This window comes from Mya arenaria, chromosome 7, assembly GCF_026914265.1.
Source record: "Mya arenaria isolate MELC-2E11 chromosome 7, ASM2691426v1".
NCBI lineage: Eukaryota > Metazoa > Mollusca > Bivalvia > Myida > Myidae > Mya > Mya arenaria.
Window position 1 is genome coordinate 2419764 of NC_069128.1, and position 16850 is coordinate 2436613.

At 33.2% G+C, this 16850-nt stretch overlaps 1 protein-coding gene across 1 annotated transcript; it reads left to right on the forward strand.

Moving 5' to 3' along the window:
• The first annotated feature begins 9612 nt into the window (after positions 1 to 9612).
• On the forward strand, positions 9613 to 16051 carry LOC128240416 (mucin-5AC-like). The gene is made up of 3 exons (XM_052957054.1): positions 9613 to 9649; positions 11712 to 13238; positions 15987 to 16051. Exons 1-3 carry the CDS (start codon positions 9613 to 9615, stop codon positions 16049 to 16051), a joined length of 1629 nt encoding a protein of 542 aa, XP_052813014.1.
• The last annotated feature ends 799 nt before the right edge of the window (positions 16052 to 16850 follow it).

The window sequence follows — 16850 nt, forward strand, 5'->3', positions numbered from 1 at the left end:
TCAACACTGGTCGCATGTCCTTCTTCATTCGATCGGAAGAAAAACCTGATCTTAAATGGAAATATATGCCGCGCGTTACTTGTGCATTGTTAACGATACTTTGTTACTACGTATATTGTGAATATTAGTTTCAGTTACGGCCAAAGATAAGAGGTTTTTGATATACGACCTTATAAACCTTGAACGAGTCACTTATGCAATAAACCATGACACCACATCCATTATATATTTCTAAAGCTCTTTTAAGATACCCTCTATCATATATCAATTCACCAAATAACGTTTGACGAGAGTTTTTGCAACTGGATTTGACTGGAGAAGATCCAAACAACTAGCGCTTTACTGACCAATGTTCTGTAAACTTCAGTTGAGTTGTCGAGGCCTCAAAGTAATATATACCCAGTTGTTATTTTGAAATAAGTAGTCCGCTCCCGCCAGCATTTCTCAATCAACCCTGATCATCTCTATACCTGGATACAGGTATCTGAAAGGAAATGAAACAAAACCGCGGGTAATATCCATACATCATCAGTATCATCAAGTTAATTTATAATTGATAAACAAGGTGTTCGTAGAAGATCACTAAAATATAGTTTGTGTCATGCTCACCAGTCGTTGGGTCGGTGGTGAAAACATATACACTGTATTACAAATCTGCAATAGTAAAACACAAACCATGTTTATCTTAATAATAGCATCCTATCTTATTACTGTATAACATCAACGTATACAGTCAAAAGTATAGTTTCCTGCCCAGGCCCCAAAATTTTTCGAAACGTCTTAAGTCCCTTATTACCGGGTTAAGCTAAACTCACTATTTTTGGTTTTCTATAATATGCGCAATATTTCCTTCTTTTATATAATAAAGAATTGAATGCTTAATAGAATAATCCATTTTGCTTTTATTAAAGTCTATTGTTAGTACGTATTTTGAAAAATTACTATAAGCAACTTAAGCCCGTTAAACTGAAGAAGTTTCGAGAAATTGGGGTCAGGTGCACATTCATAACGTTTTTTCCTCTTAAAACATGTTTCCGCATTTATATAAAGTGTTTTAAAAGTATTCTTACACATTTCCTAAATTGAATGGCCGCATATGGTTTTGAAATGATGGACATTTGTTGCTACATCGATATCAAAGGGAACGATATTAGGAGCACAATCTGGTCGACAAGAAAACAATTGAAAACAAATTTTGCAGCCTACCAACGTTTGAACAACTGCTTCATCGTTTAAGGCGTTACTTTTAACTTTAATTTGGGACATTTCCTGTTGGATTTGGGATACCTAATGAAACAAACTTTCCATTAAACTTAAATTATGTAAATTTAGATGGCAATTCTTATTCTACAAACAAATTTAAAACAAAGACACTGGATATAATCAAATTACATGTCATGTCAATAAATTGTCGAAAAACGAAAATGTTGATGCTACATAAAATACATCCAAACGTCCGAATTAGCTCATTGAGCTAATGTTTCTTGTTAGTGTATACCCGATTTTAAATAAAAACTACATCGTGGCACACCGTATCCCTGTATATCTAGGAAAAGTTATAAAAATCTTTTAAGTCCGCGTACTGAATACGTACCACTTTAGATATATAACGCTTCGAAGAATACGCTGAATACCACGTATCAATTGGGGAATGAACCAGTCGTAGTTTACAAGATACAATAGTCTTTATTTAAAATCGGGTATACACTAACAAGAAACATTAGCTCAATGAGCTAATTCGGACGTTTGGATGTATTTTTGGCTGGTCTAAGTGTGTGGAGTCCGAAGGAATCCACGCGTACTTTTACCAGCCCAATGGAGTTCATATCCCCGATAATGACATCAACCCCGCAATTCATTCCTTATATTTACACCAATAGTTCATTATTTTATTCAAGAAACGTTAAAAAATACTTCATTTCATTTCGGATTACCTTTCAGTAATCATTTCTACCAATTCTGTAAATAGGACGACCCGAAACATTTTTTTTCAAATGACGTCACAATAACGCGGGAAAATCACTTGAAATCACTTTTAAACGTAATATTGAAACACTTTTGGCAACAAAACGTTTAAAATATAATAACTAAGCACTTTCTAAAATGTTGATTTATATTTTACTGGACCTGACACAAAACAATAACAAGATCAATAACGTTCATCTATATTGTTATGCAATGAATTGCGATCTGAACATATCCGAAGATGTTACGTTCATCGATTGATGAACGCAGTTGCCGAAAGGCAGTTCATTTAAGGAATGGAAGTTGAGGTGTTAACTTCAAGCGCTTAGTTTTTATTTTATTAACTGACACATAATTAGTGATCAGTTGCAGAACTTGTTTATATGACTTTGTCGTAAGCGCTATAGAAACCCCCTTCTTCCCAATACATTTGTTGTCACAAAGATACACTGTAAATGTTTAGGATATTATCGATCTTAAAAATATTGTGCATTTATTTTGTCTCTAATAAAAGACCTAATTGTCAAAGTCGTGAGTACTAGAAAAAGGGACCCGTTCTACTAATAACTTGTAAGTTGTGCGTTCGTATATCCTCGTCGACTATCAAACAAGATATTAGTAATTCCATTTTCCAAGAAAAAAAATTGATGGGTAATCAGCTATAATAAGGCTTCTCTTAAATGCGCAATATATACTTAAACTAGAAGATACTCCGCACTATTAGCACTAAAATGATAAATACAGCGGGAATATTCACGATACACATGCATGTAAGCTTATTTCAAATTTTGCTACAGTTGAGTATTTGGAACACGTAAATACAGTATTTATTTCTCAATGAAGGAAGAGCTAAGGTACCGAACTTGACTAGAGCCCAACAACGTTTATTTCATTATCTAGGTTTGCTTAGTTACTTATCGAATTCGTTATTTATTCACAGATGCCTGGAAGACCTCAGACGGTTGGCAAATACCAATGGACGAGCATACATTTTGGCTCCCAGGACGGCCTAACAATCCTTCAGTGTCCCAATGCTTGTGGATTTGGTTTGAAAATTCTTATCTATTTGACGATACGGAATGCAGCTCCACGTCTGTCTACACCATCTGTGAAAAGACTGCGTAGAGTGTTCGAAATGACTGTATGACTTAGTAAGGTTTAAAGTGTTGTTACCTTAATTCTGCGTGTATTCGTTGGAAGAAAAGTTTGATATTTTTAGGTGTCTGATATTGTCATATTTGTTCAGAGAAAGTGATCTTCTAAACATGAGCGAGAAGTTGAATGATTTTGCACCATATGCTCATTGAATTAAAGATGGAATACTATTCGGAATCAACATTATACATGAATGGAATAGTACATGATTTTTGTAGACCTGTTGTTTTTTTCAATTATATACTGCCTTTATGTAGACCATTCGGAATTATAGATAAAATTAACAATGGCAAGTGCAAATGAGTGTTTTTAAATATTTTAGATTGATTTATGTGCTTCGTTTAGCCAAATATGTGCTTACCGTGTGAAGATACACTACCGATAACACCAGCTATCTTTCGACTGTTCTCCGGAGATAGTTTTTTTACCTTTCAGTTAGAAATGCTTACGACAGTTTGAAGCAATATTTGTGTATAAAAATAGGGATCTTTAAAACAAGGATATCCTTCTTTAATTTAAAGCGATAGTGAAAGGTGAGGTTTATATTTAAAAGGGAAACCAACACATGGTATCGAAACTCCAAATTTAACTCTTATAAAATAACCAATCGTCGGATATCCGCGACTCTCTACTACCATGTTTCATAAGCATATGTACCGTGGGTCATTTGTCGTCGAAAACTCGTAATCAATACTAATTCAAGAGACATTTTCATTGGTTCTGCAAGGTACCAGTGCCAAAATGTGCCCAGATACACATACTTATGTTTGCTTGGCGAAAACTGGGTTTTCAGTCGGTCCACCAATTCCCTATCAAATATTTTCAGGAGCGGAGACCACTGGCCCATGACACCTGACAATGTTCAGATATTGAAGGGAAAATTAGTGTTACCTGATAATTCATCGGCCGACGAGTTGCCTACCCTGTGTCATATTCATGTATATATTTTTATTAATTTTGACACTCATTAGTCCCACGCTATATACGTGTTACGGAATATACCATGGTTACCGACCTTGTTAATAACAATGATAACTTCGGATATCCTTAGCCCCATTCAACAACTGAATAATTTATATTTATCGAAAAACATGTTATTTGCCTCCTTAGAAAATCAAATGTCTTTATCCCAATAAATGCAAATAAACAAGTTATTCATGTATGTTGCCACAGTGAAATGATTGTCTCGCAAAGTGTGTATGACCTAGTTTAAATTTCGCCTTGATTATATCTTCATCGAATGGAAGACGGCAATTGTAATTAAAATGCCTTAACAATCAAAGTTATAAACACAATCCCAAAAAGTGATAAAAATACAAATTAAATCAATTACTAAAATGATCATTATGTGCAATAAATCAATTCTGACATTTTTTAGAATAAAGGATTCTATATGCAACGCTACAAAAAAACAAAAGTGTTCTAAATAAACAACATAAATATATAATCAGAATAGTGAATGGTTTTATTATTAAATTCAAATCATCGCTTTTATAATAGTTTCCCGAAACAACTACAAGTCGTTACTGCTAAAGTGATCTAAAATTATACTTATATGAAAAAAGCATGGTACTTCATGGCTGTTATCGTTTATTGATAATTGTCGGTAGTTTACAACACAACCGATAAGAAGAAATTTTATATGGGAATCTTTATATCAAATAAGATATATATTCGATGTGATATCGGCGTGTTGCAAACATTGAAGGCAAACAAAGATATCTTCAGCATTATACTGATAATGATTTGAATGTAGGAAGATTTCACAATATTGTAGCTGTCATAACGTCAGTTATTTGAGTAAGTGTACATTCGAAATACAGGAGTTAATTTATGTGAGAAACAGTGAGTATATTCAATTAATTACTTTTAATCGTTAATGTTATAATGTTATCAATTTGGTGATTTTATATAGGCCCAGTTATTTGTCCGAGGTTATCTGTATAATACTGCTAACCGAGTACAAATAACTCGGTTAATATAAAATAAACTAATTAATAAGTGTTTTCATATTTAAATATTACGACATTTTAGTTAAAACAATCTAATAACCTATCTTAATTGTATACTTGAAGCCTTTTCATCCCTTTTTCGTTCATGGTTTTTGCTTTTTTAGACTAGACTTTTCTGATTTTGAAATGTATCCTTTTAAGTGACATTGCACAGACTTATGAATAAAGCACTGTACATAAGGAAGCATGTCTTTTCGTGATAATGTCGTAAGACGTTTGTTAAAACGTCAAATGTTCACCTTCGTCGTCCATTTTGTCTGTGTACAAAAAACAAAATTGTCGTAAACATGTTAAAAACAACTGTTATGTCTAACCTTATTAATCCACGTATTTGACGCGTTACGGTGACAATTACGGTGCCAATAACAATTGACGACAATATATGTCAAAAAGCGGCCAATATAAAAAACTCGTCTAATGAGTTACCTCCGCTTTGATTGTCTATAAAACTCACCTAATACATTATTTGAAAAATGGACCATTTTTATTGGGTGCCGCCTAGTATTATGCTGGAATTATTTTAAAAGGTAGACATTTCATGTGTAAGCAGTAGTATGATGTTCGTGTAGCTTATTACAACTGAAGATTGCTATGTCTGAATGAATGAGCTGAGCTTCTATTATCTGATTGTCGTAATCCTTATCGTTGATTTTAACACAACCGATAAAAGGACTCAACATGGCGCACCCTTTGTACTTAAATAAGGTTGTAACCTGATAAGATACAATCGATGTGCAAACAAGCCAACAAGGTAATCTGGAACAATTTGATAATGTGAATGGATAGCGAATCAATGATATTTATAGGTGTCAAACTGAAAATAACTATTGCAGGTGTACGCATAAATTACAGGAAATAATATCTTAGAGAGACTTTGAATTCCTGAAAAATCATGTTCAGGAAAGTCAAAGGAAAGTTGTATTAAAACTTTTAATTGACAAATGGAAACACATGCACAGTTAAGTTTTCTTTAATATCTAATCATTTGCTAACGAATACTTACTTATTTTAAATCGTTCACGATAAAATATACAGTCCATTTACTCAATATTTTCTCACTTTTTGACAATGCCGGTCAACCCACAAAGCAATATATTGTACGAAATGGCGACATATAGAAACATTCATTCATTTTCATAAACCGAAATAACAAACAAACCATACAAAATAAATTAATGCTTCCAGTTTTAATTTGAGTCAATTCTGCAAAACATTAAAATCAATCGATACGATGGAGTTTTTGCAATTTGAACAAAGAACATGTACAATGTATAGCTGTACTGAATGAGAATATACGAAAAACATGAACTTTTAAATGTTTTATACAAAGAACTCTTATTGATTATAATGTTAAAGTTGATAAACCATTGTAATGTAATGTTTAACTCTTATGCCATATCGTATGTTGGGTTTGTACAGTAACCTATAAGGCTCTTTTGTATGTTGGGTTTGTACAGTAACCTATAAGGCTCTTTTGTAAATCGCGTACATGGTTTCCTATTCCTGCTTTACTCATACGTTTTACATGTTCAGAAAGTCAAGCAGTGTTGGTAATGTGTACCACGTGATACAGTAAATCCAATCTATTATGTTGTTAACTGTTTCAGGCCCTTAACATATACTAAACATGCAGTGTATCCACAACGTGTAAAATACACATTGGCAGAACTTCAGCAAAAGTGGTCAAGCCAGATTTTGTTTTCGTTTTACCGGAATTTGCTCGTATTGGCAACTTGTACATTAACGTGCTCTAGTCTACTCGTAGATCAACTTGCAAGTGAAGGCAATATTTACATCGATGTACATAAACATGAAAGTCATTTGTTTTTAAACATGCACGTGTAGGCTGCCTGCACATAAACATGCACGTTTAGGCAACTTGTACATTGGTGCACGTGAAGGCTTCATTCATGGTGTCTGCTTTTCTAGACTTGACTTTGCTGATTGTATTATGCAACCTTGTGACATTGCATATACTTATTGAATAAATCATTGTACAATGTAAGGAAGCATGTACGTTCGTTTGAATTTTGGTAATCGTTTGCCAAAACGTCAAATATTTCACCTCCGTTGTCAATTTTGACAGCGTACAAAATCCTAATAGTCGTAAAATCAACCAACGGGGTAAATACAAATGTAATATCGAACAGTACAAAGTGGTTCAAGATATCAATAGGTTCATGTATTCCAGATAGGATTATACGACGCATAAACTTTTCTAAACAGTTGAAAAATGGAAAACAAAATGGCTACCTTTTAAAGTAATTTCCAGCAAAACGATTTCCAATTAGAATATCCGCTTTAAATAATGTATACCTTAATTTCAATAACTCTGAACTGCAAAGTAATCCAATATGATACATTATTGGACAAAAAATAATTATCATTTAATGTCAGACAGATGGGCTTTAATAACATAGTTTCCGTGGTGGTAACCTTTTTTTCATTTTTATTATCGTTATTTATAAATACAAACGGTAAGAAAAGACAATGAAATGTATTTATGATCAGAAAGGGTTCTTTCCCATTCTGTATCGTCGTAAAGCAGACCGGTCAACAAAGCAATTTTCAGAATGATACTGATAATTCTCTAAATTTACGAAGAGTTTACGATATGATAATTCTCTAAATTTACGAAGAGTTTACGATATGAGAGCTGTCATAACGTAATTTATTTGAGATATTGTAAATGCAAAGTACGACATTTAATGCTTATGAATAACAGTAAGGATAATAATAAATTCATTACCTTTTATAGAATACATATGGGCAGAAAGTCCCTTATTTGGTACGCGAGTTTCAGCGTGTATTTAAGTAGTATTCGGGACTCATAATGAAGACACACAGTACTCAAAATAGCTCGTAAATCGTATTCGATACGTAAGCTTCTAAATTTGATTTACAATCGAGGCCAAAATTTTCTTTGAAAATCATTATGCCCGTTGAATCAGTTTTGCACGTGCATACAAACTTTTATTGGACGTCAGGGGTGTTCCAATTGACTGTATTTTGGAATCATTCAGATACGTCAAAGCTACTTATAAAAGTTATCTCTAAATTTAAGTTTTGCATTTGTGAAGAACAGTGTCACCAGCGCTGTATTATTAAAGGCTTTTAAAGACATTTATGTCGAGAAAAATGTACGTCAAATGATCGCTTTAATAAATGCCCTCTCTGATTCGCAACAACTAGCAGGATCTATACAGAGTATTTTTTACAATTCAACCTAAGTTCAAGTCAAACACCATTGACCGGGTTTAACAATGCCATGGGGTTACACTCCTAACAAGGATATCATGCTGTTGTATTTGAAATTAATTTCAGTTAATGTTGAAAAATAGTTCACTTATTTTTTAAGTATATGATTCACATCGATACAAACTAAGTATGTCTTCAATCACCATGATGCATTCGGTGTAACAGAGCTTCAATCAACTAGTCAACAATTTCCCTTGACATTCGCCTCCTTGAACCATATTTATAGGCTTATTTCAACTCATGGAGCTAGCGCGATGTGCATGCACGTTTGTCATGTTATTTAAAGTGCTTCATCAAGGGTTTATGAGCTAGTTCCGCGTTTCTAAATGAAAATATCTTTCTCAAATGGAATACGTTTAATGTTTGTAGATAGGTATTTTATTATATATTTATTAAAATGATAATTTTGTCAAAATCAGTTTTGCAGTGATCTGGTTGAAAGGTCAAAATAATAAAATTTAATCAGAGTCTAGACAAATTGCGATCATTAGACAAGTTTAGTTGACACGTAAGAAATGCGAACAACTATTTATTTATATTTTATATATTATCTTAAATGAGGCTTTTGACTCTGGTGTTTAGTTAATACGGTATTTTCCTTCCTAATCTTGAACCTTTGGCGTCAACAAAATCCGCTCACATGAATAAATAAAGTTTTTCTAATATTTAACTTTTATATTTGTACATTTTACTGGCGGTGACTGTACTGACAGGATCAATAAAGCATGTTGCAGTTACGGGAATCACAGAGCAATCTTATCAATAAAAATATGTAATTGAAGCATCTTCTTCGACATTCAGTTTGTATTAGTTTGCTTTAGTGTTACATAGACAATGAAAACAGGCGTCCACAAACAAACACGCAAACACATGCATACACAATCGAACTCTCTCTCTCTCTCGCGCGCGCGCGCGCGCGCCCACACACACACACACACACACACACACACACACGCAGGTACACTGTTGCGCACACTGTAGCGCACACACGTACACTAACTTCTCTGGTGAACTCAAAATATAACGAATTATAAAACGCGGATTTTATCTGAAAAAAATAAGGTGTTCGCTGCTTATACAAATATTTATAAACAAACAGGACATGCATGCACGAATAGCCATTGTTTCTTAATTTTAACATTTTCTTCCTCATATAAAAAGCGTGATCAAAACATATATGTTTTCTTAAATGCACATTTGATTTTCTTACAGAATATTGACAATGCGCTTGAGTTACTTGCACACGTACTTCATCTTAGGTAAGTAATTTTAAGGACTATACCATAAGTTGAAGGGGCACAAATAGGTTAATTAAAATACTTTGATGTTACCGCATTATTGTGTATTATCATTTAATTTTCAAAACATAAATAAAGGTACAGACAATAGATATAAGCCTTTATAAATTGATTTATCACATGCTTACCCTTGTTTTCCGTGTAATATACCCATTACGAATATTTTTATCTTACACATGTGTAAGATAACATATCAGACATTTCTATTGGCTAGACTAATCACACGCGACCTAGATATCTCTCCGCATTGTTTGCAAACAAAATGGTTTAAACACCAACAAATACTTACCTCAATAATAAAGCTGTAGGGCTTCCGGGAGACAAATGGCGAACGAATCATAGTGCCAGAAAGCATCTTGTTCAAAACCTTTCTGATAACAATGTTCCGCCAATCAGATAATGATTACTTGTCACAGAAATATCCAGTCAGTCAACAAATACAGCCACATTAGTGACAAACAACAGGAGAACATTTCAAACATCTCCATCTTAACAGGCAATATGCGACCAATGCCATAAAATAAGCTTGCCAGTTTAATCAGCTATCGGTTACCAAAACACAAATACGAATTCCGCAGCACAGGTTTCTCATCACTCGTACTGTACGTTCCAAGACGGCTTGAACAGCTTGTTCTCTGGAAACATTCTTGATGGAACTTTTTCAACATCAACATCCATGCAGTGCAGAGTAAGGCTTCGTCGTAATCATCTGCATGTTGTGAAAATCCATGTACACTAAGAAAACGCTTCAAAGTCATCATAGAAAGCGACAGTGAATAACTTTTAAATCCGTGCTCACAGTGTGCTACATATGTTTATACTTGTGACTTGTTCAGCGCTTTATCAGAATTAAAACTTGATAACTACTAGCTATTTTTGTCATTTTCATTTGGAACTATTTATATGGCGCATCGTTGACATTCCACTCAGTGTACTTTGGCTGTCAAACAATGGGTTTAGAAAGTGGAACGTGGAACTAAATTGGTAATAAAAACACTGTTTTAAGCATGTGATAAAAAAGATCTGACAATCGTTGCCATTTTACACAAGATTTTTTATTAAACTCGTCCATGAAAGTTGTTAGTAAGCTCGCCAAATTTCATGAACTCGTTTATTAAAATCTTGTATTAAATGCCAACTCGTGTCAGATCCTATATGTCTCAATTATTTGCTACGTCAAAAATTATACAGTTAAACGGCGCCAAACCATCGCTTATTTATTTATGCATACACAAGCCATATGTTTTTCTGTTTAAAAACTTGTTTTCCGCATTAATCCTTATTGTGCACATTTAATTAAAGAAAATGATGTGTTGCAACAGTATATGTAATTAAACGTCTAACTAAGAATATGAGCTACTTCTTAAAGAAACTGTTGACTTATTATTATATTAGTCAATAGAAATCAAAAGATCACATGTTGTTCATTTAGTGCCAAAACGTATCAAATCATTCCATATTTAAATGCTATTTGTTTCGCTCTGGCGAAAAAGCCTTTCAGTTCAATAGGATTAATAACCCGCTATAATGATCCATTTGAAAAGTAACATGTTCTAACTTCTAGGCTTTGAACTTTGTATTGCTTGACAATTTGTATGACTCAAAATAGTTTTTGGCTTGTTAAGGGATAGCTATATGCTATATTTCACTTACATTACTTTGGGTCATGTATAACCATATATCCTTTTTCTAACTCGTTAATATAACACGCATTTAGCTCCAACGTAGGCAAGGTCTAATAAGTTACGTTTATTGTATAAAATCACATATTGGTATCATTACGTTTCAGTTTCTGCTTTCTATGGAATATACAGAGTAACTTCATTGCAACATGGAGATGTTTGTACATGCAATTCACAAAGCCCTTCACCAAAATCAAGCTCATCATCTACGTTCCCAACTGCGGTCCAAAAGCTGACTACTTTAACAATTAAAAGTAATCAAGAAACGGATACCATTCTTTCAGAGACAATAACAACAAAATCAACATCTACAACTAATTATGAATCATCTACTTCTTTAGAAGAGGCAACTACAACAGAAGAACCGACTTCTACAACCGATAATGGAACATATACCACTCCATCAGATACAACTACAATAACACCGACTTCGATTCATGGAAAAATTACAATTCCGTTAGATACAATTACAAATTTACCGACTTCTAAACCCGATAAAGTAACAAATACCACTCCATCCGATACAGCTACTGTACCGACTTCTACAATCGATAAAGAAGCAAATACCACTCCATCAGATACAGCTACAGTACCGACTTCTACAATCGATAAGGAAACAAATTCCACTCCAACCGGTACAACTACAGTGGCGACTTATACAATCGATAAGGAAACAAATACCACTCCATCAGGTATAGCTACAGTACCGACTTATACAACCGATAAGGAAACAAATACCACTCCATCCGGTACAACTACCACAGTACATACTTCTACAACCGATAATGGAACAAATACCACTTCATCCGGTACAACTACCACAGTAAATACTTCTACAACCGATAATGGAACAAATACCACTTCATCCGATACAACTTCCACAGTAAATACTTCTACAACCGATTATGGAACAAATACCACTTCATCCGGTACAACTACCACAGTAAATACTTCTACAACCGATAATGGAACAAATACCACTTCATCCGGTACAACTACCACAGTAAATACTTCTACAACCGATAATGGAACAAATACCACTTCATCCGGTACAACTACCACAGTAAATACTTCTACAACCGATAATGGAACAAATACCACTTCGTCCGGTACAACTACCACAGTAAATACTTCTACAACCGATAATGGAACAAATACCACTTCATTCGGTACAACTACCACAGTACAGACTACTTCAACCGATAATGGAACAAATACCACTTCATCCGATACAACTTCCACAGTACAGACTACTTCAACCGATAAAGGAACAAATACCACTCCATCCGATACAACTTCCACAGTACAGACTACTTCAACCGATAAAGGAACAGATATCACTCCATCCAATACAGCTACAGTACTGACTTCTACAACCGATAAAGGAACAAATACCACTCCATCCAATACAGCTACAGTACTGACTTCTACAATCGATAAAGAAACAAATACTACTCCATCAGATACAGCTACAGTACCGACTTCTTCAACCGATGATGGAACAATAACCACTCCATCCGATACAGCTACAGTACTGACTTCTACAACCGATAAAGGAACAAATACCACTCCATCCAAAACAGCTACAGTACCGACCTCTTCAATCGATAAAGAAACAAATACCACTCCATCCAATACTGCTACAGTACCGACTTCTACAACCGATAAGGAAACAAATACCGATCCATCAGATAAAGCTACAGTTCCGACTACTTCAACCGATGATGGAACAATAACCAATTCATCCGATACGATTTCAGTTGCAAGTGGAAGAAGGAAGCGGGATGCAAACGAGAGAGAACGATCTGGTTTCTGGAGAAATGGGCATTGTGATTGCAATAATAATGCATCATCAAGTTTTAGTATTGGTAATGTTTTTGTTACATTTAAATACTGTTACCAATTATATCTTTAGATATTAATCAGTGTGAAAGTATGAGCTAAATTGCGTGATAACAAGCCTTCTGACTTATTTAGTTTAAATATAAATATCATTGATATAAAATAACAAAAGATATAGAAATCATATGGTTTACATTCTTATTCCTTTCAAACGTCTTCCCGCCAAAAAATGTAAGCAGGCCATACTCACTTTCTTGACATTTTATGTTAGTTACTATACTCACGTTTCCTTAGTAACCATGGGTCTCGTTCCAAACAATTTCTACTGCATTCATATTGTTCGTTTTAAATGTTAAATATTTAAGAAATACTATGAATAATCAAACTTTTCTTTATTTGGTGTACCATACCGATTCAAGATTATATTATTATGACAACACTATGTGTTGACAAATTAAGTAAACAAGATTCGCATTGCATATTCGTACTTGTAAACAGGTATCTTACGCAATCGTAAAAACATCATATTAGGACTATCAGGATTGCTTCCTGAACTTCCATTTAATTCAAAAAGTATGTTTTAGTCACCTGAATCGCTGGGCTTATGCTCGATTTTGTTTTATAATGTTGACAAAATACTCCTGGTAAAGATGCATTTAAATATAATTTTCCTTCAAGGTAGTATGTCCGTCTACATACAGCTGCAATTATCATTAACAAAAGCGACGTTTAATGAGTCGATGAAGGTGACATACGAACTGGAATTTAAAGACAAGGTTAGTATAATGCATTTTATATCGTGTGCTTATTACTAGAAGCTAATAAGTTTTAGTACGCTCTATCATTGACTAAACCTCATTAATAGGAGAACATAAATATAGTTTGATTTTGAGAATTTTGTATAATAGAGAACACCTACTTTATACAACAGCTAAGTCATACGTTTGAAATGTATAACATTCAAATGTTAAACATGTTAAACAATGTGATTTGTTATAAGACGATGTTATTAGTAAGAATAATATAAGTTTCTTTCATATTCGATTATTTTCAGCTTACTCAGTTATACAAAAATACGGACAAGTTTCAACGAATAAACATAATAGACGTGAAGTAAGTCCAATATGCTTACAAATATAAACATAACATTAACGAGATACATATTCAAAATTATAAAGCGGTCGATTTATGACACATTAAGCATGCATGTAAAGTGTAGTATCGTGCCAACAAGGGTAACGTTCTTCACCATTAGTATGTGACAACACGTCCGACAAATTCACTTTCAGTCTTTGTTTGTAAGAAGCAAGTCGACGGTTTTAAACAGAAACATATGCAAACAGCGTTTATAAAATGTCTTAGCCATGTAACCTGCAATGCAAATTAATTAGAATAATCGTTACAATCTAAAATAAAGCAGTACATTAATTTAAACAGTACTACATATATTTATGTCTTCCCTAATTTGTCATACGTTATAAGCACGAAATGTGAACGAAATAATGTCATGCAAATAGACATTATATAAAGTGAATTTTAATCGGGTTTTACCGAAAACAAAATAAAATTAAAGATCATCAGCCTCGAGTTTAATACGGATCAAACAGCAGTTTAAATCACACTTCTTTCGGCCAATATGATTTTATACGTGTGTTTTACTAAATAACTATATGGCCAATGATTCCGAATCAAAAAAGCTTTTATATATTGTTATCAAACTTTATCATAAATCATTTCATCATTTTCGAATGAAAGTAACAGTGTAAGTATAAAAAATATTATTAAAACATATTTAAAACATAAATGCCTTTAAAAAATGGAAATATATAGTAAAAAGGCAACATTGAATTTTTGGCAATAGAAAAGTAACGACGAAGTGCGCTCAAAATTTAGATTAATTTTTCGGTTTTGTTGCATTTTGTAATTGCGTTCAATGCATTTTTATTTTTATTTTTAGGATTAAAAAAAAGTTTTTGATATGCATTCAAAAACTTTATTTCACATCACGTATTTCGAAATGGATAAAACAAATACTACTGCTAAAAGCCCAAAAGTCTTTCATTTAACCTCTTCTTTAAATTTGAAAGCAATACAGACAGGGTCATATGTTGAAACCGTTAGGACCACCAGCAGAGAAATAGTAATCTGCAACAAGGAATAAGACAACAGAATTTATCAACTTACCATTTTACAAACTTTATGATACTGTCAATCAGTTATATTATTTATTAAATACAGAATTAGAAATAATAAATAATGTCTAAAGTTCAATACACACATATTAACTGATCCTGGTTTTTATAATTGTCAGCATATTTGATCCAACACAGTAAATGAGCACTAATTAAATCTACCAACCCCTTTATTCCCACAAAAGATTGTAATGTTATTCCCACAGAATCATTTAATTAAATACAATTTATTAAGACTTTTTCTAGCACTGGACAAACTTTTATGAACACTGATTAACTTTTAAAGAAAACGTAGTACTAAACACCAAATCAGTTTACCAAAATTTACCAAATGAACATAATATTATTCAAGAGTATTCGGAACGTTCTTTTAAAATCTAGAGACATATTGTTTATTTTTTTCTAAAATGTGTATTCATGTACTTTTTTAGAATAACCCAAACAACTTTTAACAATATGTCAATCAATCTGAACAAAGGTCACCATACAGATGTTCATTAACATTTTACTATTTTCAATTTTTTTTTTAAATATCATGTCAAACACTGATTCATACCATGCTGTGTGTGTTTTTCTTTGTAGAAATGGAAGTATTGTCTGTGACTATGAAGTCATTTGCAAAGGGGACGTTAATCTCACGGATATAAAGAAAACTACAATTGGCATGGAAGATGCAGATAATCCTACGAAGTTTACCTTTTGCAAGGATTGTGCCCTGGCTGTTAATAGAACGTCTATCGAACACGCTTTGCAGAACGGTAATGTAATTTCTCAGTTGTCGCCGTACAATTATTAAATAATTCTTTAAAATATTCATCTTATATCACATCGTCAAGTTCGCAGAGACGATGGAGGTGTTAGAATAAATAGACTGCTGTTGTCCAATGAGTTGCATATTGCTATGTAACTTTAGAGCAGTATCTAAAACAAGATAATTGATACATAATCTGCCAAAAAAGACAGCAAAAAACAGATTTAATTCGTCAAACACGTTTTAGCTTGCTAATTAGCTTGAGAATATGCATAATATATTGATTTAAATAATTATATCCCTTGCTATATCCTTGTATAACATTGTGTTATTACAAAATAATTTTAGCGGAGCTAAAGAGGACTTCGAATGCGTGTTCGAACTGTATAATTGGCGAAATATGTGTTCTTAAGTTAGACAAAGGCAATGTTCAGTGTATTGACCCTTGTAAAACAACTAATAACGGAGGATGTATTAACGATGGTGTATGCTACTTCGACAGACGAACAAATTCCACGCAGTGCAGGTAAATATTCTGAACATGCCAATTTAACTAGTTTAATTGCTAAGGAGAGAGACATGATCCTATATAGTTAGTGCCTATTGATGGAAAGTTATATATCTCGTATATTCATAAGAATGTATCCATTTCTAAAACGCACGCGTGAAATATGATATAATTTACGTGTTCTATA